The sequence below is a fragment of the Diadema antillarum genome, unplaced genomic scaffold, assembly GCF_040938485.1.
Source record: "Diadema antillarum isolate AM-2024a unplaced genomic scaffold, OU_Dant_1.0 scf00000073, whole genome shotgun sequence".
NCBI classification, from domain to species: domain Eukaryota; kingdom Metazoa; phylum Echinodermata; class Echinoidea; order Diadematoida; family Diadematidae; genus Diadema; species Diadema antillarum.
The window spans coordinates 1,155,188-1,183,129 of NW_027270962.1; the positions used below are offsets into that span (position 1 = coordinate 1,155,188).

A 27,942-nucleotide genomic window follows, 5' to 3' on the forward strand; every position below is an offset into this window, starting at 1 on the left:
CTTACCTATTTTTAACGGGTTTAGGAATTGACCAGAAGGAAGCGATGAATTAGAAATATGAGATAGTGGGGATATGTGATGGGTTATCTGCTTCTGTACTCACAAAGTTAACACTTAACCCATCGTAGTCCTTAGAATGGCTAGTTTTAAGTTCCTTGACTGTTTTGATAATTTCATAACGATTTGTTGGCGTAAGAAATAAGAAACGTTCAGGAGATGACGGTAAGTACTCAGTAAAATGAAAATTTCTCGCATCTATGGTAGAGGCAAGACGGGGATCCATCTCAACAAAATACGTGTTAAATTCTTCTGCGATTTTCACTGAATCGTTTTCCAGCTCATCAGTTAATGTATACATTACATTTATCGTGATATGATTTTTTCCCTAATAAAGTATTAACTGTATTCCAAAGAGCAGTTATATCAATTTCATGTTATTCAATTTTCCGTAAATAATAAAATTTTCTATAAAGTCGTATCACTGTGGTAAGCTTGTTTCTATAAAAATGATATTTTGAATATCGAGATTCTGATTTACTCTTAAGAGCAAATTTATATAATTTATTACAAGTTTTAATGGATCGCATTATACCTTTGGTTATCCAAGGTTTTCTTTTTTTCTTTTTCTTATTTGTGTGGGTTTTTTTTTGTGAGAGTTAACGGTATATTTTTCTCATATAAGTCCGTTAATCTAGATATAAATATATCATAGGTCCTGTCAGTATTGGACTCATGGAAAACCTCTGACCAGTCTTCATTTACCAGATCGGAAATTAATAGTTCAATATTCAAGGGAGTTTCTTTCCTAGACATTTGTTTAATATGTCGGGGTATAGGTGGCGTAAAGTGTAACTGGTCAATAACAGTGAATATTGGTAAGTGGTTTGATATGTCATAATACAAAATTCCGTTTAAACAGGTGTCATGAATTATGTTTGAGAATACATTATCAAGGAGAGTTTGTGATGTAGTCGAAATGTTGCACTGGAGATGTGTGAGTGAAGAGCAAACGAATTGAGGATGCCAACAAATTTTTGTGAGGTATTTGTATCCATTTTCAATAAATCAATATTATAATCACCCATTAAATAAACAAACTTATTTCCACGTGTTATATAATCTAAACATATTTCAATTTTATCCAAAAAATTATCTGCAGAATTAATGGGTGGTCTATAAATTATACCTAAAACAATATTCTTTTTATGTTTTTGTATCATTTCAATACATAATAATTTGCTACTCTCTATCTGTAAATCTGTTCTTAATTTAAAATCATACTGAGAATGAACATAGAGCGCAACACCGCCCCTCTTCCCATGACGGCGATCCAAACGCAGACACCGATAACGAGGAATGCTGAATAAGGGAGATGACTTTGCGTTAAGCAATGTTTCTGTAATTCCTATGATTGAAAAATTGTATCTTTTTTTACGGATGACAGCAATAACTCTACACAATACAAAAAAAAAATATTAAGACTTCTCGCATTTATATGAATTAAACTAAAAGAATTCAAACAATGTTCATTTGCAGTGTTTGAAATATCAGAATCATATCTCTAATTATGAAAAAAATGATATCTGTTACTGAATGCTTCAGTTGTGTAATAATCACTCCACTGATTTACAACATTTTCATCACGTATGGCGGGGTGCGTACGTGCGGGTAGTTTCATTCTATATATGTAGAATTAGTTTTGAGTAGGTGTTCTCAAGCGTGTGAGTGCTCACAGTGTTCGTATATGAGGTTGGATATGAGCTTTTTCAACTCTCTGTCTTTAAGTGACGTCACCTTTATTTGTATTATTTAAGCATACATTTACATTGTATCCATTTTAATGAGGTAATCTTATCAAAATGTGTGTATTTTTCATATTTTAGTGTCCTATTATGCACAAGTTTTATTTTGCGATATGATGTACGTTTCTCTATCTTCTGTATTTTGTAAACAGGGCTCTCTGTAGAAGAGCAGGAACTTTACACGCAGGTCTTGAAGAGACTATCCTGGTGAAATAAAACTGAAATAATAATAACAATAATGATGATAATAATAATAATGATAATAATAATAATAATAATAATAATAAAGTTGGCATTAATTATGGACAGAATGTGTTAATGAGGCACGCTGAATTTCAGTTTAATCTGATAATCTCTTCATTGTTGTTACTCTGGTGGTTTACTCCCTGTTTTTTGTCCCATTCATCGCACAGCCAGCACGGTTTGGTAAAGATTAAGCGCTTGAATAGACACTGTACTTTAGAGCCTCTTTTCTCAGTTCACACTTTTCCTGAGTTTGTGCTTTCTTTCCAATATTTAGATAGGTTAGGAGAGTCCATTTGATTAGAGTTATACATCATTTTAAAGCTTAAAGTCTGCTATTTTAGAATATGGTCTTAACTAAAAATTCATGTCTGGTGAATTTTTGTTTGTTTTGAGGTGCAGGGTCACATATGGATAATTACTATAATGCTCGTGTCAAAGACTTTTTGCTGAATTCGCGTTTCCTTGTTGTTTTGTTTCTCCTCTCGCCTGTCACTTTCTTTTTTCCTCCCCGTGAATGATGAACAACAGCAACAATAGCAACAAAACACCCTTATACTGCCACAAATCAGGACTAAGCGCTATAACAGCCAATATACGTCCCTTGAGGTAACATGTTTACAGTGACGGATAAGAAGAGAACAATGGTTTTATTACCAGTGATAGTGAACACTGAACTTGGTAATAATTTTCCCGAAAGACAAAGTGCCAGACTTGGGGCGTGAGAAAGTCAATCAAATAAACGCATGCACCTCATGCGGATGCACAATCCTCGAGTTCCAAACAGAATATAGAAGAAGCGTGACGCCTTACACACTCATGAACTCTCTTTTTGTGTAAAACAAGTTATTCTTGGTAATTTGATTAAATTTGCAGAGTTAGGTAGTAGCATATACTGGGACTCATGCCGAACAATTCCTGGTGAGTCATGTAAATAAATGTAACTTAAAAAAAAATCTTATCAATGGAAGGTGAATTACAATGGCCATCTTATCAAGACATTAATAAATTTAGCATTGAAGGAAGTAATAGAGGTAACGAAAAACATGCAATCTCTTTTTTACTTCTTCTTTCTTGGTTAAATCGGATCGATCTTAACACCAGTGTTGTACTTTTTATTATTATTATTATTATTATTACTATTATTATTATTATTATTATTATTATTATTATTATTCATTCGGCAATTCAACATACAATACAAACGAACATTTGTTTTGCTTGATAACTACTTGATCCAGTAACTATCACAGCATTTTCGGGTACTATATAATCAATGAAACATTTGAATAAATCGATGGTTACTCGACAGTACCCTGATTCCATCTCTTTCAAAGCATTAATTAAAGAAAACAACAATCGTGCAAAATTATTTCTGAATGATGAACAGATGACACCAGACTATCATAGTTTCTCAAAGAATTCATGGCAAGCGAACATCATTATAATCATCATCAATAATTCATTCTTCGGCAGAGTACGCGGAACACTTGCTGGCGGAGCAAATGTCGTATCTTCGAAGGACATGTTGGCGGAGCAAATGACGGAGGAGCAATTTGACGGGAAATCGCTAAGAATAATATTTCTCTACAAGAAAGACATACAATACAATCAAAATTCCGCAGGGGAGACCCTGGAAAACGGAAACATATACACGTAACGGAGAGAAAGCAAGGACCAAAGAAAACATGGAGTGAAATGCATTGCATACAAGAAAACTTGACAAACATCTCCTCAGTTTACAGAGAACACACGGCTGCCTGCTCGCAGCCACCACTAGGAGCTTGCAATTCCACGAATAAAATAAACTTCGATGAAAAGTAGTGGAGTCAGTTCAAGGAAGTATACATGAAAAAAAAAAAAACGTATACAAATATTATGAAGTTTTAGAATTCAGAATAAATAATCATCAGGAGATTCGTCGTTTTGTGAGTAAACAGAAAGAAAGTAACATGAAGCAAACATAACAAAACGACATGACCTGAAACTCACAAAAGCTATGAAAAGTACTTTGACGTTAGACACTGCTATTAGACGTACCTTCTCCATATGCTCACTCTTACCCCAATATTTTGATAAATACAGCGAATGTTGAATTAAAAATGTTGCTCAATGGATTTATGCAAATACATTGTCACTGAATATTCATAAGATCGACTATGTTTTTTTAATAGTAATTCTTTAGATAGACTTCAATGTTGTATTGTATTTGATACTACTCCCCTGGAAGAAGTACTGTTTATCTTCTATTGAACTTTTAGGTGTTTGTGTTGTTAACAAGCTTTTGTGGAAATGTCATATCAATAATATTTGTAAAATTACATCGCGTAATATAAATGTAATGAATAAGTTGAGATATCATCTATCTTCATCTGTTTTAATGACGCTTTATTCAAGTTAAGTATTTACCGTATTTAAGTTACGAAATGCATGCTTGTGGACATTATATTTGACGTTGCTAGATAAACTTCTTGTTTTGCAAAATATGGCGCTCAAAATTATTTTTAACCTTCATATCCGAGCTCATACTGATGATTTGTTCTTTGAACATGAAATTGTGAAAATAAAAGATTTGTGACAGTATTTATTTCAACTTGGTCAGTTTATGTTTGATTGCAACTGTAATTATCTACCCAAATATTTCACGCTAGAGTTTATAGTAATAGTCACGTTCACAATTATCCTATACGACACGATACAGTGAATTCCATCTCCCATCAATGAGAACTGTACATTCCAAAAATACATTTGCTTATACTGGACCAAGATTTTGGAATAGCTTAGATAACAATTTAAAAGAATCTGTTAAGTTAACTCCATTTAAACATAAAGTGAAAAAAATTGCTTTCCCATACACCAGATGATTACATTGTCAATGTAGATATTTTTCAGTTTTTACCTGTCCTTGAGATTGAGTAGCGTGCTCACAGACCCCCTTTCCTTTCTTCTTCACTCCTCTTTCTTTGCTCTTCGTTGTGCCCATGTGTGCATTTCTGTTATTTCTGTGTTGTTGTTTTTTGTTGTTTTTGTTGTTGTCGTCATTTTGCGTGCCACCTGTGTGTCTTCTGTTTTGGTCACCATATTTCCAAGGTACACACGGCCCAAGAAATAGTGTCTGTGCCGTAACATTGTTATGTTACCTTGAGTTTGTATTTCGTTTGTAGTTTAGAATTAAGTGCTGTTAAGAGTATGTTCTGTATCATCAGCATTATCATATCAATGATCAAATGAGCCAATAACTATTGTTCATAGACCAATTTAGCATAAACACGTTATATTGGTATATTGGTGTTGTTATTTGTTTTGTTTTGGTTTTCTTTGAGTAATCCACGTGCTACAAGCATTGCTTTTTAGTCAAACACTCTTTTCTATCATCATATTTTCCTCTCTTTTTTTGGTATAATGACAAAGTGTGCATTGTTCTTTTTTTTCGCCATAATACCATGCGTACATATAATATTTTGAATTATATTCACTCTCATGCCAAATTGTTTTAAAGTTGAATTGATAAACGTATAACCTTGTATTATTTATTGATGAAAATGAATAATTGAATTGAATAACGCATATTATAAAGTGGGCTTTAGAATCTCAGCTATCTGATTTGTCAATTACCATGCATTGATTTTTACTGATCCACACTGAGCCATGCGTCCCGTAAAATCCGAACACATTGCCGTCATGCGTCCGGTAAAATCCGAAAGCATGGCTCAAGCCTTTTACAGGTGTACCGGACGCATGATTGGGAAAAGGTGGAATATCATGAATTTACGGGCCCATTTTATAAAACGGATGATGCACAGGCCTATTTCGTGGATCGGTGAGAACTGGATGCTCTCTATTAACTTTGGAAAGAGTCTAAAATCCACTCGTTGCGCTGGTGGCTTTAAACAGTTCCAAAGTTAAACTCGCGCATCAAATTCTCACCGATCCACTCTGTCCTGTGCATCATTTGTATAATAGTCTTATGAAGAGTTTGTTCGCAAAAACCGATAAGTCCATTTTTGAAGATTTTGAAGTACGGTCTCTGTCATAAAGTACAAAATAATACCTTTTAAATGATATACTGGTCACTACATAATTCGGTCTCTTCCCACTTTGTCTAATGCCCGTTTAGTCTCAACCCATCAATGCCCATACGGTCTACAACCAGTTCGTCTAATAACCATTAGTCCAATTGCTACTCAGCCTCATTACCAGTTCGTCTTGTTACCAGTTGGGCTACGCTCATTTCGTCTAATATTCAATTTGTTTATTTTCATTTGGCCTACATACCACAATGTCTAAACACCTGTGCGTCTAATATTTTGATTCCTCTAGTTCCCATTCGTCTAACATGCATTTTGTCTAATTACCATTTTGTCTAATTCACACTAAATTTTGGGCTCCACCAACTAAGGCTAATACATCGATTAGTCTAAATCACTACAGTCGGGCAACTTATCAATTAGTCTACTGACCAGATGGTCTAATGCCCGATTGGTCTAAATACCATTTGTGACCCCGCATTACAAAACCAACAAAAAGTCGCCAGACATTGATTTTTAGTTAAGGGCAGATTCTGAAAGAGCAGACTCTAACCTTTAAAATGATGTATCACTCAATTCAAATGGACTTCCTTAACATACCTAAATACTGGAAAGAAGGCACACACTCTGGAAAAGTGTGAACTAAGAAAAGAGGCTCTGAAGTACAGGGTCCATTCAAGCGCTTTCACCAAGCCTGTGCGATGAAAGGGACAAAACACAGGATGTCAACCATTGGAGCAACAACAATGAAGGGATTATCAGATTAAGCTGAAATTGAACATGTTTGACTAACACATTCTATGCATGATTATTGTCAACTTTCAAAGCAGTATCTTTATCCTTTCAAAAGTTATTAGACTTGAAAATGAAGAGTGTACAAAGGATTTCAAGAAATGAAAAGGGGTCTCCAATACCACACCTGATCATTCCATACTTGTAGAAAAAACTGCGGAGAAAACACACTTTGCCATTCGTGTTATGATCCCAAACTAATGAATGATGTTGAAGAAAGATAGCTCTTTCAGTGAATATGGAAAACTCGAGATTGACTTAGTTGACCCATTTTACCTGTTTTGAGTCCCCACATAAAATCAAGGGGTGCGACTTTTTATTTGTATTGTGATGCGCGGTCACATTTAGTCTAACGTTTATTTCGTCCAGTGCTCACGTGGACTAACTATAATATTGATACCAGGTCAATTTCAGAATTCGAGAAGGGAGGTTGCGTTTTGCAACATGCGTCTTCTTGAGATGAGGGAGGATTATTTAAAAAGAATTGAAAATGGAATGTGTAATACATCTCTGATAAAGTGTCTCGTAATGTTGGCATACTTCATAAGCTTAAGTCTTATTTTATTCATGCTTTATAACTCGTTTATATCCTTGTACATGTCATATTGCAGCATAGTTGGGCAACTTCAATAAACATGAAAGCAATTATATTTCTTCCACAAAAGAAAGCTATACATACATGCATCAACTGAGGTTATCAGGATCATTCAGATCCTTTCTTGGCAGAATTAAAAACACTCAAGGTAAATGACATTTTTTAACGCTAAACACACTCTTTGTCTTTTGCTTATGTAACGGTCAGTTGCCAACTTCTTTTCTTTTTTCTCATTATTTCAGTTAAACAAGGACATACACTCTTATCCTACAAGACAATCTGACAAATGAAGGGGTCGGTGCAATATAGTGCTAACCCACACTTTTTTTTCAAAATTGAGTTACATGCATTTTCATAATTCTTATACTTTACTCTAACCTCTATGAAAGTATCATATATGAATTCAACCAACTAAAAGGTAAATAATGCATGCATTCATGTTTTATTAATGTACGATGTATGGACTTTCCAAACATTCAACAGCGATTATCTCAAAATGACTATCGTGTGGGTTAGCACTATACTGCACCGACCCCTTCAAATTTCACTTACATAATCTTAGAACGGTGTTGTCTCTGAAATCTATCAGACACACTGGTCCCAATATTTGGAACTCTCTTCCTTGTGATATCGAAGTATTTGTCGTGATTGTCAAAGTATAACGTTGATGTGCTCTTTTAATCAAGCTATAAAAATAATATTGCTCTCTGGATTTCAGTAATTGTATCATGTCATTGCAAGTGTACCGTACATGAAATTCCTTATATCGCCGCCCTTAATCTCTTACGTAACTATGTAAGCGACCATGACCTGGCATATAAAGCTGTTCATCTGTAACCTGGGTAAGAAAATATTTTGTCATACCCTTCTGATCATTGATCCACGCGATACAGTGTATAACTTTGTATAAACCTTGATGAAAGGAAACAGATTTCTCCTTTCCTTCTTCTCTTTTTTCTATCCCATCTTTACGCAAGTCATCCCTCCCTTCTATTTTTCTTTTCTATATGTATTATGAACAAGGGCTGCATTCAAATCAAGCTACGCTTAAGCTGTAACCCTTCTGTATTAGTCATTGTATCGCTGATACGTTTTGTTACACATTGTAAAGCCAGTGGAGATAAATCAGGACGAACAGTAACAGTACATACAGATTTTGGGACCTGAATTTCTGCTTCGATATATTGAAATTTCGTTATAACCTTGTTCGTTATAACGGGAAGCCTGACAGGTAACATTGAATGAAAGACAATCTGCGTTTGGGGAGAGAGGTCTCATCTTTCGTTGGAAGAAAATCCGGCGGTGTGTTGGTCACATCACACTTCTCGTCATCCAACGAAATTTAGCGGGCGCAGATAGCGATGGGTCGATTTTTTTTTTTTCTCTCTCTCTCTAGTTTCCTTCTTTCGTTTGAAGTTAGTGTTTCGAAATACTCACGATTATAGATTTGAATCAAATGGCGAATCAAACGAAGCTGATCATACGCAGCTTCATGAGATCCTCGCGTAGTTCCTCTACTTGTCTGTGTTGAAGTGACATACTCTGAAGGTTGAATCGCTTTGTAGAGCACTGCAGCAACGACCACCCATCACTTCGCTTCACCCATGATATATCTGGCGAATGTGTCACGTCTCTGGGCATCTCTGTCAGCATTGACAACGGGGGTCTATGAGACTACGGATGTGCACCACAAGCCGAATGATTCACACTATAATCTATCTGCCACCCTTCTTAAAATACTGACAGAGGTTACCTAACTAAAATAATCTATTCAAATTCATGAATTTCTTCCGTCGAGATGTTTTCATTGCAACTGATTGACAAATTGCCCTACATCGACGTAAATAAGCACTGAATTGATCAGTGTTTTAGTAGTAGCCATGATAAAAAATCATGGGCGTACATACTCGAGCAGGATTCGAACCTACGACCTACGGTGATCAGGAGGTCGTAGGTTCGAATCCTGCTCGAGTATGTACGCCCATGATTTTTTATCATGGCTACTACTAAAACACTGATCAATTCAGTGCTTATTTACGTCGATGTAGGGCAATTTGTCAATCAGTTGCAATAAAATAATCTAGGAGGCAAAGATTAGGGCTGGCAAAATTGCCGCCAACAAACACTCTACAAGAGGCCTAACATTTCCAGCCTTTATGTACCTCTCTGGTCACGAGGTTTAGTTCATTTAAAGCAGAAATTTATAGAGAATCTAGAAATATGACAAGTTTGATATCTACGGAAAGGTAAGAAGCTAGTTAACAAAACTGGAAATCTTTTAGACGATGTAACTTTACCCCCAAACTGTTTTTGAGATTGAAAAAACACCCGATTTCCATGACCACGTAGCTCCGTTCGCTACAAGAAACATCGGATTTGAGCGACGTCACCAAATGTGTATGAGCTGATTTGCCGTACGGCTATATGAGACCCGCTCTGGCAAAACCTGAAACTTCTCGGCAAATGTGATGTCGCGCTACAGACCGAAAAAGGTCAAAAAATGACCTACCTCAGGGACCAAATTGACATTTTGGTATCACGTTGTAGGGGAAATGTTCTAGTTTCTGATTGATAATAGTAATAATAATAATAAGGTCTTATTTACCCAGGGTAGCCTCTTCAGTGTTGCCACTGCTCTACCAGAGGACCCTGCTATTATTATTACCCTAGCATTGCCAGGTACCCATTTATACACCTGGGTCGAGAGGGACATTGTGGGTAAAAACATCTTGTCCAAGGACGTAAGCACTGGGCGGGACTCGAACTTGGGTCCTCCGATTCTGAGTCAGGAGTCTTATCCACTATGCCACAGCGCCCCCACTTGATATCAACAACATTTCGAAATACAACTTACAAAATGTGGAATTTTGAAGAGAAAAGTGGGATGTCAATCTCAAAAGTTGGCCAAAATCTTACGTCTAAAGACCAAATCGCCTTCGCTTACGGCGAAAATGACTGTTCTTTTGGCGATCGTGTCTTAGATATTCTGCGTTGAACCCTGACACATTTGGTACCTAAAGAAAGCTCTACCTCTGCTTATTCCATGGTCATGGCATGATGTCATGCTACTCACCTTCATTCATAAATTCGTCTGAAACATGCGTAAGTTTATGCAAATCGTCTCCGAGACGCGTAAACAGCCTTGTTGCTTACCAAGACACGTGATCGAAATACGTGTTCACGATTGGTCAACTGCGCCGAGGACCCCCTTGTTTACAAGCAACAAACGTGTTATACTATGGGGATCGTTGCAGCAGCGGTGCATGCTTGCATGCAATACGTGTATCGTGACTGCTGCTCAGCAAGGAAATGTTGCAGTTTCCCGCTTTGTTAGACGTTTTTTTTTTGTTTTTTTTTGTAGCAAGTTGAGGTAGAAATTAGAATTTAAACCAACACACAAGAGAAAAAGAAGGTCACATTTATCTAACAAACCTTCATCATGCCATTTCGAAGAAGAATCAAGCTGAAATCACGGCATCAAGGAATACCTCTTCACTGCCGATTCTGCTGGTACTGTTGTGCGTAAGGTCCTGATCACGGCAGTCGCGAATCTTGAGCTGATTACGGTAGGTTTTGTGCTTTTCAAACGTCGTATTTCCGAAAATTTATGGGTGTAAAAATGATTTCCAATCAATTACAGCTCTTTGACTTAGTTATCATCCTTCATGAGTATGTAATATTACCTCAGCTATACGCAATTCCCCCACAATGATCGATTTGTTGTGTCAATAATAACAGCAAATTGTGGCTGTACGAAGGAACAGCTGATCACGGCAATCGTGAATCTTGAGCTGACGATAGGTTTTGCGCTTTTAAAACTTTTTTTCCGTAAATTTATGGGTGTAAAAAAAAAATGATTCCAATGAACACAAACAAACAATTTCACGACGTGAACATATCGTTTTTAACTCTTTATGTGCCACGGTGGAAACCTCCTGTGTGCCACGTTATTCTGAGACACGAAGGTAGTCATGCCTTGAGAAAGAATTTTGTTTTTCCTATTTGTATAACTTCTACAAATTTCTGTTAAGCTGGACATAATAGTGAGCAAACTTAAAGAGGAATGCCAAACTTTGTTTCCATATACTATGTATAACAATTCTATTTTCAATTTTTTTTTTAATTACCAGTTGCTACATTACTGTAGAGGCATGACTTTTGCACATAAAATAGTGACAGAAACTTAAAATGTACACGCAAATCTAGTTGGGAACACCGCTTGATAGTCAATCACCACATAGAATGCAAGCCGTATGTGAGAGGAACCAAAGCGCAAGAAACGCTTTGATTGTACCGCAGGATTAGCGATTTATCGATCGGTTTTGGCGGTTTTGTTTGTTGAGCAGAATATGCGAAGTTGGCACGCCGTCGACTGAGCCGGACGTGTGAACGTGGCACATAAAGAGTTAATAGCGGACGATTTATTCTAGATTGACAACAAATTACACACCAATTTCCTGAAAAGTGCACACCGTTTGCCTATAGATACGTAAATCCCGCTGGGTTGCATACACAATTTTAGTGACGTCGCAGATTTGGCACTTTTCGTAGCCGCATCGAACTTTTTCCAGTGCTCAAATTTGGTAAAAATAAAGATTCTTATATTCAAAGCAGAGACAACTTTATTGCATGATTTATGTCAGAAATTAATCAAAATAACATTAAATGATGGAAAACAGTCAATTTATATGATATTATTTCCTACAAATTTCTTCTTTAATCGTAATCAATGAACTTCGATTCCGTAAACTTTGCGTTTTGAATAATTGTTTTTTTTTTGTTTTTTTTTAGTATGCACATCTATTATCCTTCTCCTTTTTCTGAGATTTACGCATTTTTTTTTTGCGTGCGTAAGTGTGTGTGTGAGAGACGTCATTTCCCATTACATTAATTATACACCCAGCTTATTGCTGTTTTTGTGTTTTGGCAACTTGAGCGTCCTCTTAGTTTCTTATATCAGGTTGTTTATATTCAGTCTCACTTTGATAAAGGTCTTTGAACGAAACGTCAGTCAAAATTGTTTGCTAATGTGGTGTTCTTATTTGACCCTGTCTACTCACCGACGCAGAAGCTTCATATTTTGTTTAAAGCATGTTTACTTCTTCCACGGCTCTTCTTATTGACATGACTGCAGTCTATTGATGGCTTGCAGGTTAACTTCCTGGAATGTGGAGACTGTTGGGGCTTATATTGTAGCATTTGGTAGGTGGTTCCGGAGCATTCACACAGCAGAAGAGATGATACTGTAATGGAATTTCCATTGTAACGTGATGACTCCTTAGAATTTCCTGCTAGTTAGTATTAGCTAGAAAACTAAGAAAACGTGCAAAAGACACCCGTTAATATGTCAAAAGGCAGACTACGATTTAAATTGCCTTCTCGACAACAACAACAGAACAATTTCGGCCAAAACGACGTAATATCACCGGCACCATCCAACACAGCAGTACATGATTACGTTGAATAAAGTTCATCTAACAATAAAGAAAAACACTCAAAGACATGATAACCACATGTCCATGCAACACGTCACCTGCAAATTGGTCTGTTTCAGTAGGCCTTTTTTTTTTAAAATACAATCATTCATATTCTTGATGTTTGAAAGACTTTCGAAATTTCTTACGCAAGTTCTTTCAACCTTTTGAATTTTTTTTTTGTGTTTGTATTTGTGTTTGTGTGTGTGTGTGTGTGGGTGTGTGTGTGTGTATGTATGTGTTTTCCCAAATGCGGCCGATATCTAAACAATCGGCAGTTACGAGTTAGCAGGCCCAAGGGTAAAAATACCTTTATTTGAAGCCTGCTGGGCTAAAAGTTGGACCAGTGAACGACGGACTGCAATACTTAGTGTTAAAAGAGTGTCACATTATCAAAATGGAATTGCAGTTGCATTGTTACTCATTATCTGTTACACTACTTTCTTTTGGCTTTACGAACTCAGTAGTTGCATTGACTGGTAGTGTGCTTGTAATGTTTTTGAGAGTGGTAAAATCGTTAGGACGTGAGAATGTCGCAAGCTGGAATGCGGAGCTGGTGGTGCCTTTCTCAAATGGTAGGTGACTAGTAGACTCGTAATTCTTAGTCCATGGGCCAGGCCAGATATTGGTACCATCTGAGGTGGCAATACCTTTTTGGTGTCATTTTGTTTGTCGGGCATAGATATGCTTATCAAGCTATGATAGCATTTCCAAATGAGTAGCTTAGTCATAGTAAATGAATTTTAAACCAATTTGGTCTCGTTGTTATATCCCTGTACTTCTGAATCGAGACCAACCGCTATACAAAGAAGAACACTGTCTTCTGTATGTTCACAGGTGTTCTGTTGTAAACGCGGTGCGCTTAGTCTTTATTCAAGGCAGCAAAGGGAATATCCAAGGGTTATTATGTCCACAGCGCTTAGTCTAATATTCAAGACTGCGAAGGGAATATCCAAAGCTTATAAATACAGTGTATATCCCTTTATCTAAAAACAACAACAAGAAAAAAGCAATTTCTAGTGAATTCTAGCGTATTTTTCAATTAGTTATCATTTTCCGCTGAAAACGCTACGGTGAAAACGCTAATGCCACGCCAATGTCGCTTTATTTCCATCCAACAATGAAAGATTATGCAAAAACAATGTACCGGTACACTACAATACATTATAATTAATAATGTTGTCAATGAACATAGTGATTTTTGTTTAAAACTGATGTATTTGTTGAGAGGGTGGTATAAAAACAGTATAGATAGTCCCTTTTAATAGGAACTTTAGATATGATCAACGGTACATTGTTCTAGATAAAGACTAAGCGCACCGCGTGGCAGCTGTGGACATCATAACCCTTTGGATATTCCCTTCGCTGCATTGAATAAAGACTAAGCGCACCGCGTTTACAACAGAACACCTGTGGACATGCAGAAGGCAGTGCTCGTATTTGTATAGCGGTTAGTTTCGATTCAGAAGTATAGGGATATAAAAACGAGCCCAAATTGGTTAAAAATTCATTTATTATGACTAAGCTACTCATTTGGAAATGCTATCATAGCTTGATAAGCATATCTATGTCCGACAAACAAAATGACACCAAAAAGGTTTTGCCACCTCGGATGGTACCAACAACCCATTTTTCGGCTCTTGGCCCATGGACTATCTGAGTCCGCGCGCTCTGGTTGTCATTCTGGAGATGTTCACCGACCAAACCGTAGAAAGGTGACCGGGCTGCAAAATATATGTATACGTATACTGTTTACATACATATGAAGAGTTTGTTCGCAAAAAGCGATAAGTCCATTTGTGAAGATTTTGAAGTACGGTCTCTGTCATAAAGTACCAAAAAAAAATACATTTTTAATGATATATTGGTCACTACATATAAAGGTACTTTTTTGAAGTTATGGTCAAAAGAAGCAACGATTTTCTAATTATTCTCTTTATTTTTCTTGACCTTTAATCGCAAATATCTTCATTTGGCAAATATGGACTTATCGGTTTTTGCAAACAAACTCTTCATATGTATACATGAGTGTGTCGCGTGGGTACAATGAGAATGAGAAAATAGTATGTTTTTCATAATTACAGGGATGATAATTCTACCGTTTCTGTGTGTGTGTGTGTGTTTTTTTTTCCAGCATAATGGAAGGGTACATGATTTTCCTTCTGCTTAAGAAAGGGAATAATATGTGACCGTGCACCTCAAAACGAACATAAAGTCGCACACACTGATTTTGCGTGAGGACTGAAAGTAAGTGAAATGGGTCAACCTAGCCGAACTTGACTTTTTCATATTTTCTGAAAGAGTGGGTCTTCTTTTAGATTATGCTAAAGTTTGGTATCATAAAACGGCCAGGAAAGTGTGTTTTTTAGCAGTTTATCTCAACATTTTTTGTACAATTTTAGTGTGATTAGGTGTGTCTTTAGAATCCCTTTTTCATTTCTGAAAAACCTTGTCCACACTCTTCACTTTCAACTATAATAACTTTTGAAAGGATAGTGCTACTGCTTTGAAAGTTGGCATTAATTATGGAGAGAATGTGTTAATGAGGCATGCTTAATTTAAGTTTAATCATATAATCCCTTCATTGTTGTTACTCTGGTGGTTTACTTCCTGTTTTTGTCCCATTCATCGCACAGCCAGCACGGTTTGGGAAAGATTAAGCGCTTGAATAGACGCTGTACTTCAGAGCCTCTTTTCTCAGTTCACAGTTTTCCTGAGTTTGTGCTTTCTGTCCAATATTTAGATAGGTTAGGAGAGTTCATTTGATTTGAGTTATACATCATTTTAAAGCTTAAAGTCTGCTCTTTCAGAATATGGTCTTAACTAATATTTCCTGTCTGGCGACTTTTTGTTTGTTTTGAGGTGCATGGTCACATATTAACCTCACAATAGTGCGTCAATAACAATCGGGGAACGTGTTCTTAAATTTTATGGGATTTTCTGTCAAATCATTTCATTTACACGGCGTTTTCACATAATTTTTTGATAAAACCTTAAAAACTCTTTGTACTTAAAACTGATGGTCCGATTTTCCTCAAACTTCATATATAATACACTGTTCTACTGATAAGTCCGCGTTGACCGAGTCAAGAGCTTGTGTGTGTGTGTGTGTGTGTGTGTGTGTGTGTGTGTGCGTGTGTGTGTATTAGTGTGTGGATGGGGGGGGGGGCGGATCACAAAAGCACCAACATGTCGCCAGACACGGATATTTAGTCTAAGCTTTAAAATGATGCACAACTCCATACAAAATGGACCTTCCTAACCTGTCTAAATAATGGAAAGAAAGTACATGCTCTGGAAAAGCATTAACTAAGAAAAGAGCCTTTGAAATTTAGAATATGTTCAAGTGCTTAATCTCACCAAGGTTTGCTCTGTGCAATGGTGGGCAAACAAACAAACAAACAAACAAAAACAACCGGATATAAAACTCCATAATATAGCAACCACAATGAAGATGTTATCAGATTAAGCTGGACTTATTCACACTCTATTTGCACATTTTATTATTGACTACTACTAACCTTCACAGCAGTAGCGTTATCTTTTCAAATGTAATTACATTTGAAAGTGAAGAGTGTGTAAAAGTTTTTTGTCCCTTTTCATTTGTAATGGCCAGACAGTCTAATCGCTAACATATTCCTGTTGTTGTTATTATTGTTGTTGTTTTTTAGGCAGATGCTGCAGTTTCCAGCTTTATAAAAGCCAAGCGCAATGTGATCGCTCGTCTCTGAATTCAAATTAGATGACAATAAAGTATGATTGAGATTAAGATTGAAGACCTAATGAACGACCCAAGTGCAATTTTTGGCCAAATTCAGTTTGACATGGGAAATTTTATCTTATGCATATGGAATCATCCTGTGTATAAATGATAATTCCTAATTACCCCAGGAAATGCCTGAAATGAATGAGTGAAATCTTATATGAATGTAAGAATGACCCAAGTCCAGGACTTGGGTCATTTTTACATTCATATTTTAGCGCCCTCTCTCATCACTCCTTGTCCAGGCCTATTCATGTATACACAAAATGAACATGACTTGCTGGACAGTGATGAGGAGTTACGTGGGAAAAAACAAAGGAATAAGTTAGAAGGGAAGCAAAATAAGAGCAAAAGGCTTTAGAGCAGTGGGGGAAAGGTACAAAAATTGCAAAAGAACCAAGTTCCTGCCATTTGAATAGCACAAAATTATTGGGGAATCATGTGGAGAAATTCATGTTTTCACAGAGCGCATGTTAGTAGTAGGCCTATGTATGGTCTGAATTTAGGGGGAACTAGAAATGTAGTAATCAATCCATTTTAAAGAAGATGGAGAAGCTAGTGGAATGACAGCTTTTTTACCTTAACTTTGACCAAATAATCAAACAGATTCTGAGAATTGATGTCTAGTAATATGTGTGTATTATAACTTTATGAAGATACTTTCCCGCACTGCGGAGACATGGGGAAAATTGTGACATTTTGCAATTTAAACTTGACCAATGACCTTTGACCCTTGACCTTAGGCATGTGGAACCATGAGTTGATGGGGACAGCTTTATCCACTTATCTATGCATGTGCAATGTTTTAGCTGGTTATCTCTAGCGGTTCCTTAGTTATATTGTCCATATATTATTGCTTATAGAAGACAAATGGAAGACATTTCCATGCATTTAAACATACACATAATCTATGCACATTATAGCTCCATGTATACACACACACGTGCACACACACGGATACACACACATGATGAATTAGTATAGTGATGAGAGACATTATACTAGGGTAGAAAACTTCATTTTTGTAGGCCATGCGGACTAAAAGCTTAAAAAAGTAACAAAACTCTCTTATCTATTGCTTTTACTATACCATTAATAAAGCAGCCTATTTTGTATGATTCAAAGAACGACCCAAGTCCATCACACAAAATGGTCTCTCCACAATTAACTCTTTGCATGCCACAGTAATTACCTGTTCATAGGTTTGTGTGCAGAGTTTGTTCACAGCTGACTCATTGGCAATGAAAGGGTTAATAATGCTAATTGCGATAATAATATGTGTACTAATTTGTATATACGATGTTGCCTTCCCATTATAGTTACATAAAATATTATTGGACAAATAAAAAAGATATGAAGTCTTTTTTTTTAAGTTTACTTGATATGATCTTCCATAGACTTGGGTCGTTCTCATATTCAGATACTCAATTATAAATAGAATTGCAATTTCCGTAGTAATTGATAACTAAATTTTCCGCCGCTTCATATTTGTAACCCCGTGCAAGATGCCTTTTATTATTTGTTTTTTTTTTTTTTTTGCAGTTAACATAAACTCTGGTGTCGTTCATAAAATGAATACGTTTAAATACTTTGTGGAATAACCTTCCTAAGTAATTTGTAAAGCCGACTTACTCCCAGTCACGCACACACACGTATGCAATTCAATATGTTTTGCATTACAAAACCAGTTGGTTGAAATATAAATAAATTCTGTACGTATGTACATAGAACTTGACTACACGGACATATTTCATTATCTCCATATAGCTTTTAGTCCGTATATCACTTTCTTGTTCGTGGAAATGAGAGTCGAAATTATGGTATGCCTATAGAAAGATGTGATTACTCTTGTGTTAATAACATCATATTTTTTGACAAAAGGTACTGCCTTGATTTCTAGTGCAGCTTAAAAGTTACGCCAAAATTTTTCTTACAGTGTCTTTAGAGTTACCAATGAGAAGACAGAATCCTTCCAAATTACCTATGTTAAGAAATTCAAAACAAATTTAGGAACTGAATTTAATAGGAAACAGAAACTTTTGTGTCTTGTTGTGCTGTGAAATAATCGTATGTGATCATTCGTGACTTTTATGTTTCGCCTTTGTCCTTGAACAAAAAGTTCGTCTCGTCAATGGCAAAACACCAAGGGAAGGTCGAATAGAAGTTTACGCAAACGGTACTTGGGGAACGGTGTGCGATGACTCTTGGGATCTCGATGATGCTGAAGTTGTCTGCACAAGTCTTGGTTATGAAGGCGCTGAAGATGCACTGAGCAATGCTGCCTTTGGACAAGGAACCGGGAATATTTGGCTTGACGACGTGTTATGCACTGGAACAGAAACGAGCATCTTTGATTGTGGCAACAATGGAATCGGAGTCAAGAACTGCGGACATTCACAAGATGCTGGAGTCAGATGCAACAACGATGGTAATGATCAGACAATCTAATCTCACACATTGTCCTGTTGTTGTTGTTGTTTTTCAGGCAGTTGCTGTCGTTCCCAGCGAAACAGGAAACATAATTTTTGTGTAATTTTTTGTGCTCTAAAATAATCGTATGTGATCATTCGAGACTTGTATGTTTTGTCTTTGTCCTTGAACAAATAGTGCGTCTCGTCGATGGCGAAACACCAAGGGAAGGTCGAGTAGAAGTTTACGCGAACGGTACTTGGGGAACGGTGTGCGATGACTCTTGGGATCTCACCGATGCTGAAGTTGTCTGCACAAGTCTTGGTTATAGAGGCGCTGAAGTTGCATTGCTCCGTGCCGCCTTTGGAGAAGGCACCGGTGATATTTTGCTTGACGACGTGACATGTACTGGAACAGAAACGAGCATCTTTGATTGTGGCAACAGGGGAATCGGAAGCCACAACTGCAGACATTCAGAAGATGCTGGAGTTAGATGCAGCATCAATGGTAATGACCAGACACTCTAATCTCACACATTATCCCGATGTTGGTGTTGTTGTTGTTGTTTTTTTTTTTTGAGGCGGTTGCAGTCGTTCCGAGCTTTATAAAAGCCAAGTGCAGTGTGATCGCCTATTACTTCTTTCAAACTGGATGAAAATAAAGTACCATTGAAAATACAATTGCAAAAAGAATTGAAATTTCCGTAGAAATTGGTAACGTTCGAACGCTTCATATATGTAAGCCTATGCAAGATGACTTCTGTATTTTTTTTTTTTTGGTAGTTGACCTAAACTCCGGTTTTCTTCATGTTGAAAGCATTTTGTCAAGTACACACACACGCACACACACGCACACACATGCACAAGACTTTTCATAGCCTTCTTGGTTATTGAAATAAGGGTCTAAGTTCATAATTATTTGGACAGGACAACTTTAAAGTCAAATGATCCTTAAAACACTTCCAGTGAATAAGATAAATAAATGTCAATACCTTGTAAAATAAAATTGTTAAGTAACTTGTAAAATCGACTTACACTCACACACGCGCACACACTTACGCGATTCCATTTGTTTTGCACCACATAAACAATTTATCGAAAGTTGTCTCAATTGTGTGGGTACATAAAATTTGACTACACGAGCGTATCTCACTATAACTTCCAGTCCGTATATAACTTGTTCGTGGATATGAAAATCGAAATTGAGATATGCTAATGTAAGGGTGTGATTACTTTGAAGTTATAGTACCATATCTTTTCAAAAAGAACTGCCTTGATTTCTAGCGCAGCTTTAAAGTTTAAACTAAATTTTCCTTACAGTGTCTTGAAATTTGTCTGTCAGAGTTACTTATCAGGTTACAGATTCTTCCAAATTACATTAAGAAATGCAAAACAAATATAGGAATTAAAAAAGAAAGCAAGAATTTTTGTTTTTGGTGTCGTTTCTTTTTTGTAGTGAAAAAAATCGTATGTGATCATTCGTGAATTTTATGTTTCGTCTTAGTCCTTAAACGAATAGTTCGTATCGTCGATGGCGAAACGCCAAGAGAAGGTCGAGTAGAAGTTTACGCGAACGGTGCCTGGGGAACGGTGTGCGATAACTCTTGGGATCTCGACGATGCTGAAGTTGTTTGCACAAGTCTTGGTTATAGAGGCGCTGAAGACGCATTGACCAATGCCGCCTTTGGACAAGGAACCGGTAATATTTGGCTTGACGACGTGTTATGCACTGGAACAGAAACGGGCATCTTTGATTGTGGTAACAATGGAATCGGAGTCCACAACTGCGGACATTCAGAAGATGCTGGAGTCAGATGCAGCGTCGATGGTAATGGCCAGACAGTTTAATCTAACACATTGCTTTGTTGTTGTTATTGTGGTTTCTGAAGGGGTTGCTGTCGTTCACAGCATTATAGAAGCCAAACGCACGGTGATCGTTCATATCTCTTCTTTTAAATTGGATGGAAATAAAATATGAATAAAATTAGAATTGCTTAAAACTGAAATTTCCGTAGTAACTGGTTACTAAATCTTCCACTGTTTCATGGAAATAAGTCCATGCAAAATGCCTTTTCTCATTTTGTTCTTTTATTTTGTTTTACAGTTGAACTCTGGTTTCGTTCATGCTGAAAACATTTTGTCAAGTAAACACACCAACACGCACAGTTTCCATGGGCGTAAATCCGGGGGGGGGGGTGGGGGATGAATCCCCCCCCCCCTGAAATGGAGAGGGGGATGGCCTGTACAATAATCCCCCCCCCCCCCCTTGAAATTTGAGAGAAAAGAATGGAGGAAGCAGAAATGTGATTGTATTAATTTTGGCATATGGCATGACGTTCGTACGCCCGCCTTCAGACAGGTAACAGAGCTGAACAGTATCCTATCTTGTAGGATAATGTATACATAATTTTCTCAAGTGCTCGCTCGCTTCGCTCCCTCGCGAAGAAAGTAATATCGACATACACTGTAAGGTATGGCCCAGACGTTGACAACGTCAAATAGTATAGGTCTACATGTAAACATGCTATGACGCGAGCAACTCGGGACCATCTGCAAAATATGTACGAAAACAAACAAACAAACAAACAAACAAACAAACAATAACACAAACTATACCGCCATAATTGAACCCCCCTCCATTTCCTGAATCATTCCTGAGAAACGATGACTCTGATGACTCAGTCAGGATACATCTATGGGCATACCCAGGGATGGTCAGGGGCGTCGAATCTATCTCGGGGGGGGGGGGGGGGGCAAAGGGGCATTTGCCCCGCCCATTTGGAAGGGTTGGGGCAGACAAATCATTTGTCCCCCAAGCAATTCCCGAAATAAGGACAAATCTTGAACTTTCTTTATGGAAAATTGTCCAAATACCGCCAAAACTATGCACCAGATCGTTGAAATTCAAAAATAAAAATGCAAAAGATCCGCTATTCTGGATCCCTTTCGATATATTTTGTACACTTTTGAGATTGACGTATATTTCCTAATAATTTATCAAAGAGTGTGCAGCAGATCTTTCACTTGCAAAAGCTCCCTCATATGCAGAGGCGTTGATGGGGGGGGGGGGAGGAATGGTTCCCCCATAAAAGTATTGGGGACAAACATATCATTTTGCTCCTCCTCGTAACTCCCGAGATGTGTAAATGTTCTTACTTTTTTGATAGAAAACTGTCTAAATATTTCACCCAAAGATGGCTGAATTTCAATTCTGAAAATACAAAATCTCCCTCGTGTAAGAGGGGATAGGACTACCCCCTCCCATACCCTCCCCGTTCAGTCCTTTGTACTTAGGCCTAATACACTTTAGATTGACAGATTTTAAAATGTTTCATCTAAAGTGTGCACCAGGTTTGTTTGTTTGTTTGTTTGTTTGTTTGCTTTTATTTCTGCATTCAATCAGATGCAATTTGAATGCAACCTTCAAAAAGTACAAAGACAAAGAATAACAAGTGCAGTGAAATAAATCGATAACAGTACATAAATAGATTCACATAGGTGATTGCATTGAGCAGTGTAGATACACAGAAACATAAAATAAAATATACAGTATTTTTCAGTAAACAACAGAGATAATTGAATGCAGGAGACCACCATCATAAGCGATTAAGCTTGAAATGGATGGAGGCCTCATTAAATGACTATCCAACGACAAAGCTCTCTTGGAGGAAGGTGATCAGGTGAGTGCAGTGTAGTTGCAGGTGAGTGCAGTGCAGTTGCAGGTGAGAGTGCAAGATGCAGTTGAAGGAAGAAAATAGAGATTGACAATAAGATGACAATCTATACTATAAATATTTGTTAGCTCAATTGGTTTTGAGAATATATTTGTATCAAATATCGTTTAAGTGATGCTTTCAAAGAATAAATACTTGAACAAGACTTTATATTATCCGGGAGATTATTCCAAATATCCGGACCCGAATGTCTTATAGATTTATGTGTCACTAATAATTTGGGATTCAAAAGGTGGAAATTTCTACATATACGAGTAGGGTACGAATGGACAGAAGTATTGAACCTAAACATGTTATCAAACGATGATGGAAGTTGATGATGTATATATTTGAACATAATTACTGCTACTTGAATAATATTCAAATCAAAAACCTTCAATGTTTTAAGCTCATGAAATAAAGAATCAGTTTGTTACTTCAGTTTTAAAAAAAATGCAAAAGTTCCGTGGGTGGGAGGAGATATCTAGATACTTTCAATTAACGGAGGGTCCCCACCCCCCCCCCCCCCCAAAAAAAAATAGTTTACACTTCAGGGATTGAAATTTTCCCAGATTACCTCATAAATGTGTTTACGAGATATTTTCATCTGAATTCTAAAAATGCAAAGGCACCCTCTGTGCAGGGGCGTCGATCTTAAAGGACGAGGGGCGCAGACGGAGGAGGGGGAGGGGCAAACACAGTATGATCATTTTGATCCCCAATGATTCCCGAAATAAGGAAAATTTTCTTACGTTTTTTGATAGAAAACTGTCCAAATATCTTATCCAAAGTGTGCACAACATTGCAGAATTTCAGTTCTAATAAACGCAAAAGCTGAGTCGAGTGGGAAGGAAAGCAGTCTCCCACACCCTCCCATTAAGCTCTACCGCACTAGACTTTGTACATACACACAGATGATGCACGCTCGGAATAAGAGCTAAATTCCATGATTTTGACACTTCCCTGAAAAAAGCCCTATTTATTTCTTCAATTATTATCATTTTTTTATTTTTATTTTTTTTTTTTTTGGGGGGGGGAGGGTATTGCACCAAAAGTTTGCACCAGATCGCTGAATTTCAAGTCTAAAAATGCAAAATCATCGTCGTGTGGGAGGAGAATATAATGCCCCTTATCTACAACCTTTTGTGTTTGCTTTTTTCTGTTTGAATTGCTTAACAGACAGCGTTCATGATAATTATTCATGATAAAATTTAATACAATGAGTTTATTTGAATAATGCCATTTTATAGGAAAATTTTTCATTGTAATCTACATCAAAATATTCTGCTACCTTAAACAAATGGGACTCTTTCAAGTAAAAACACGCGAATATGCATAAAATTGCACCATTTACAACATCAAAATGCAAAAAGTTCTCACCGTGGGAGGGGGGACACCCCCCTCTCACACCCTCCCCCACCCCGCCCTCGCTCGCTCCCATCGCTCGGCTGGGTCGCATTCATGACATTCAGTGGAAGAATTAATACAAGAAGTTTATTTAAATGATACCGTTTAAGGTAAATTGTTCAATGATTATCTACTTCAACATATTTAGATGCCTTAAACAATTGGGACTGTTTCGATAAAACACGCAAAAACATGCATCAAATTGCACCATTTACAACATGAAAATGCAAAAACTTCTCACCGTGGGAGGGGAATCCCACGGAGGAACATCCCCCTCCCACCCCCCCCCCCCCCCTCCATCCCTCGCTCGCTCCGCTCCCTCGGGGTCGGTCGCGTTCATGATATTCAGTGTAAGAATTAATACAAGAACTGTATTCATATGATACCATTTTACAGCCAAATCGTTTAATAATAATCGTCATCAAAACATATATTGCTACCATAACCCTAAAGGGGAGGGGGGGACGGAATCCGCCCCCCCCCCCTCCACCCACGTTTCGTGCTATGATTCTGTAACGCGAGAAGGCCTCGTCGCGAGGCTTCTTTATTTTCTTTGTTCAAGTCTCGCGCAACTTTTGATACCAAATTTGCAACGTTCGCGCATACTTTTTCGAAGCCACGCCCATTTTTGTAACGGCATGTCGCTCCAAAACAGGCATAATTTTGTGATTTTTTGTACATTTCCTATGGAAAACAATGCTCTGTCATGAAAGTCATAAAAACCTGATTATTTTTACAATTAATCGTTTTCATTGATTGATTTTATGCTAATTATGGTAGAAAAGTGGTCAGTCACACTTTCCAATAAAGAACAATGAAAAACAAAAGTTGAAAAACAAAGAAATACATAAGAAATTCTGAAAACAATAAAATACATAAGAATTGAAATAAGTTTTGGAAGATTTTGTGATATACAATCATTGTTGAATATGTTAAAACAGATTTACAGACCAAAAAGTACACTCTCAATTATTTCAATTAGGCTAAAATATGATCTTGAGCTTAATTTGCATAATTAATTAATTAAACTTAGAAATGGATTATTTCAAAAAAAATTTATGACGCAATCTTGTAGATTATGACGTGGGTGTCACGCGTGCCAAATTTCGTCGCGATCGCACCACCAATGGCCGAGATCTCGGGGGGGGGGGGCAGAATCCGCCCCCCTCTGGTTTTAGCATAGCCAAAAAAGCCCGGCCTGATTAGGGTTAAACAAGTGGGACCGTTTCAAGTCGACAAAACGCGCAAAAACATGCATCAAATTGCACCATGTTCAACATCAAAATGCAAAAAGTTCTCACCGTGGGAGGGAGAACACCCCCCTCCCAACCTCCCCCCCCCCCCCCCCCTCGCTCCCTCCTCTCGCGCGGGCTCGGTCGCGTTCATGATGTTCAGTGTAATAATCAATACAAGACGTTTGTTGAAATGATACAATTTTATAGGCAAAATTGTTCAATAATAATCTACATCAAAATGTAAACTGCTACCTTAAACATGTGGGACTGTTTCAAGTTGATAAAACACGCAAAAAAAAATGCATCAACTTGCACCATTTACAACATCAAAATGCAAAAAGTTCTCACCGTTGGAGGGGGAAACCCCCCTCCCACACCCTCCCTCTCGCTCGCTTTGCTCTCTCGCATCTAAACGCTCCCCCTAAGATCAAATCCTGGCTATGCCGGTGATAGGTACCGCTATTTGGTAGGCCTTCACAGTGATGTCGCACAGGCAGATTTAGTCATTTAATTATGTATGAATATGTCATTTTCTTACTTGTTTTGTTTTTAAGAAAAAAAAAATCAAAATTTCACCAAAATTGTGCACCAGATCGCTGAATTTAAGGCCTGAAAATGCAAAATCTTCCTCGTCTGGCGTGTGGGAGGGGGGATACCCCCCTCCCCCCCCCCCCCCCGCTCCCTCGCACAGATTTTTCAAAAACCAAAAAAAAAAGGTCTTCATACTTTTAAGATCTGATTTTCCACCGAAAGTCATCTGACAAGCAAACAAAAAATCAACAACAAGAACAAAACGTCTTTTTCTTTTGCTGCCACTTTCCTCCCGCTTTATATTTCATGCAAAAGAGTGGGACATTCGATCCCTGTAAAGTGTGTGTGTGCGAGGAGGGGGGGGGGGGCACCAAGCTTCTCCCCCCCCCCCCCCCCCCAAGGCTGCGATGGTCCGGTTATGGGCTTGTAATCGTGGTGATGGTGACTATCACCGATCACCCCCCCCCCCCACTCCTCAGTACGGATTTACGCCGTTGACGCACACACACGCTCACAATTATTCCAATAAGGGTCCAAGTTCATATTTGAAAAGTCAAATTTTACCGTCAAGTGGTCTTTAAAACATCTCGAATAAATAGAACATACAAATTTAAATCACTTGAAAAATAATCTTGATTCGACTTACTCCCGTACACGCACGCAGAAGTATGTGATTCTCTTTCTTTTAACAACTTGTCGAAATATACCTAAATTGTTTAGGTACATTGATAGTACTTGACTACACGAACGTATCTCAATATAACTTCCAATCCGTATATCACTTCCTTGTTCGTTGAAATGAGAACCGAAATTGAGTTATGCCTATATGAAAATGTGATTTTTTTTTTAATAGTTTATAACACCATAATTTTCAAAACCCAACTGTTGTAAAAATTTCTAGCGTAGCTAAATACACCAAATTTTCCTAACTATGTCTAGAGATTCGCCCGTCAGGGTGACAGATCCTTCCAAATTACATTTTTTTTTTTCTCGTCTAGGAATTGACAAAGGAAACATAAAGTGTTGTGTCTTTTTTGTGGTGTGAAATAATCATATTTGCTCAATCGTTGCTTTTATGTTTCATCTTTGTCATTGAAAAAAAAAAACAGTTCGTCTCGTCGATGGCGAAACACCAAGGGAAGGTCGAGTAGAAGTTTACGCGAACGGTGCCTGGGGAACGGTGTGCGATGACTCTTGGGATCTCACCGATGCTGAAGTTGTCTGCACAAGTCTTGGCTATGGAGGCGCTGAAAACGCATTGAGCCAAGCCGCCTTTGGAAAAGGCACCGGTGATATTTGGCTTGACGACGTATCATGCACTGGAACAGAAACGAGCATCGTTGATTGTGGAATCAGTGGAATCGGAGTCCACAACTGCGGACATTCAGAAGATGCTGGAGTCAGATGCAGCGTTGAGGGTAATGGCCAGACACTCTAATCTAACACATTGCTCTGTTGTTGTTATTGTAGTTTTTGAAGGGGTTGCTCTCGTTCACAGCTTTATAAAAGCCAAGTGCAATGTGTTCGCCGAAATGTTCTTTCAAATTGGGGGAAAAAAAAGTGTGATTGAACCCTAACAAACCCTCTCTGTGGTACTTGTCGGTACCATAGAATGTACCACACAAACATATGTCAGCACCAGCACATAGGTACTGTGTGGTACTGTATCCAACGGCGTATATCCGTACTGAGGAGTGTGTGTGTGTGGGGGGGGGGGGGAAGCTTGGTAGGGGCTGCCCCCCGCCACACACACACACACACACACACACACACATACACTTTACAGGGATCGAATGTTTGCATCCCCCACTCTTTTGCATGAAATATAAAGTGGGAGGGAAGTGGCAGTGAAGGAAGCTGCGTCGCCCTGAATAACGCCCAAATAAAATCAATAAAATGGTAATTTCTTTGTATGTAATAATGTAATAGATATTTTCCTGTAGCTTTAGTA

The 27,942-nt window shown here is 37.7% G+C and overlaps 1 protein-coding gene across 1 annotated transcript in view; it reads left to right on the top strand.

Annotated features, from left to right (window-relative positions):
• LOC139717237 (scavenger receptor cysteine-rich domain-containing protein DMBT1-like) overlaps positions 1-27,942 on the top strand; it is a 63,067-nt gene that overhangs the window by 18,735 nt on the left and 16,390 nt on the right. Inside the window, exons 2-5 of the mRNA XM_071628736.1 lie at positions 18,817-19,125; positions 19,305-19,613; positions 20,610-20,933; positions 27,101-27,409. Of these exons, the coding sequence (XP_071484837.1) occupies positions 18,817-19,125; positions 19,305-19,613; positions 20,610-20,933; positions 27,101-27,409 (1,251 nt within the window). The remainder of the gene's footprint in view (positions 1-18,816; positions 19,126-19,304; positions 19,614-20,609; positions 20,934-27,100; positions 27,410-27,942) is intronic.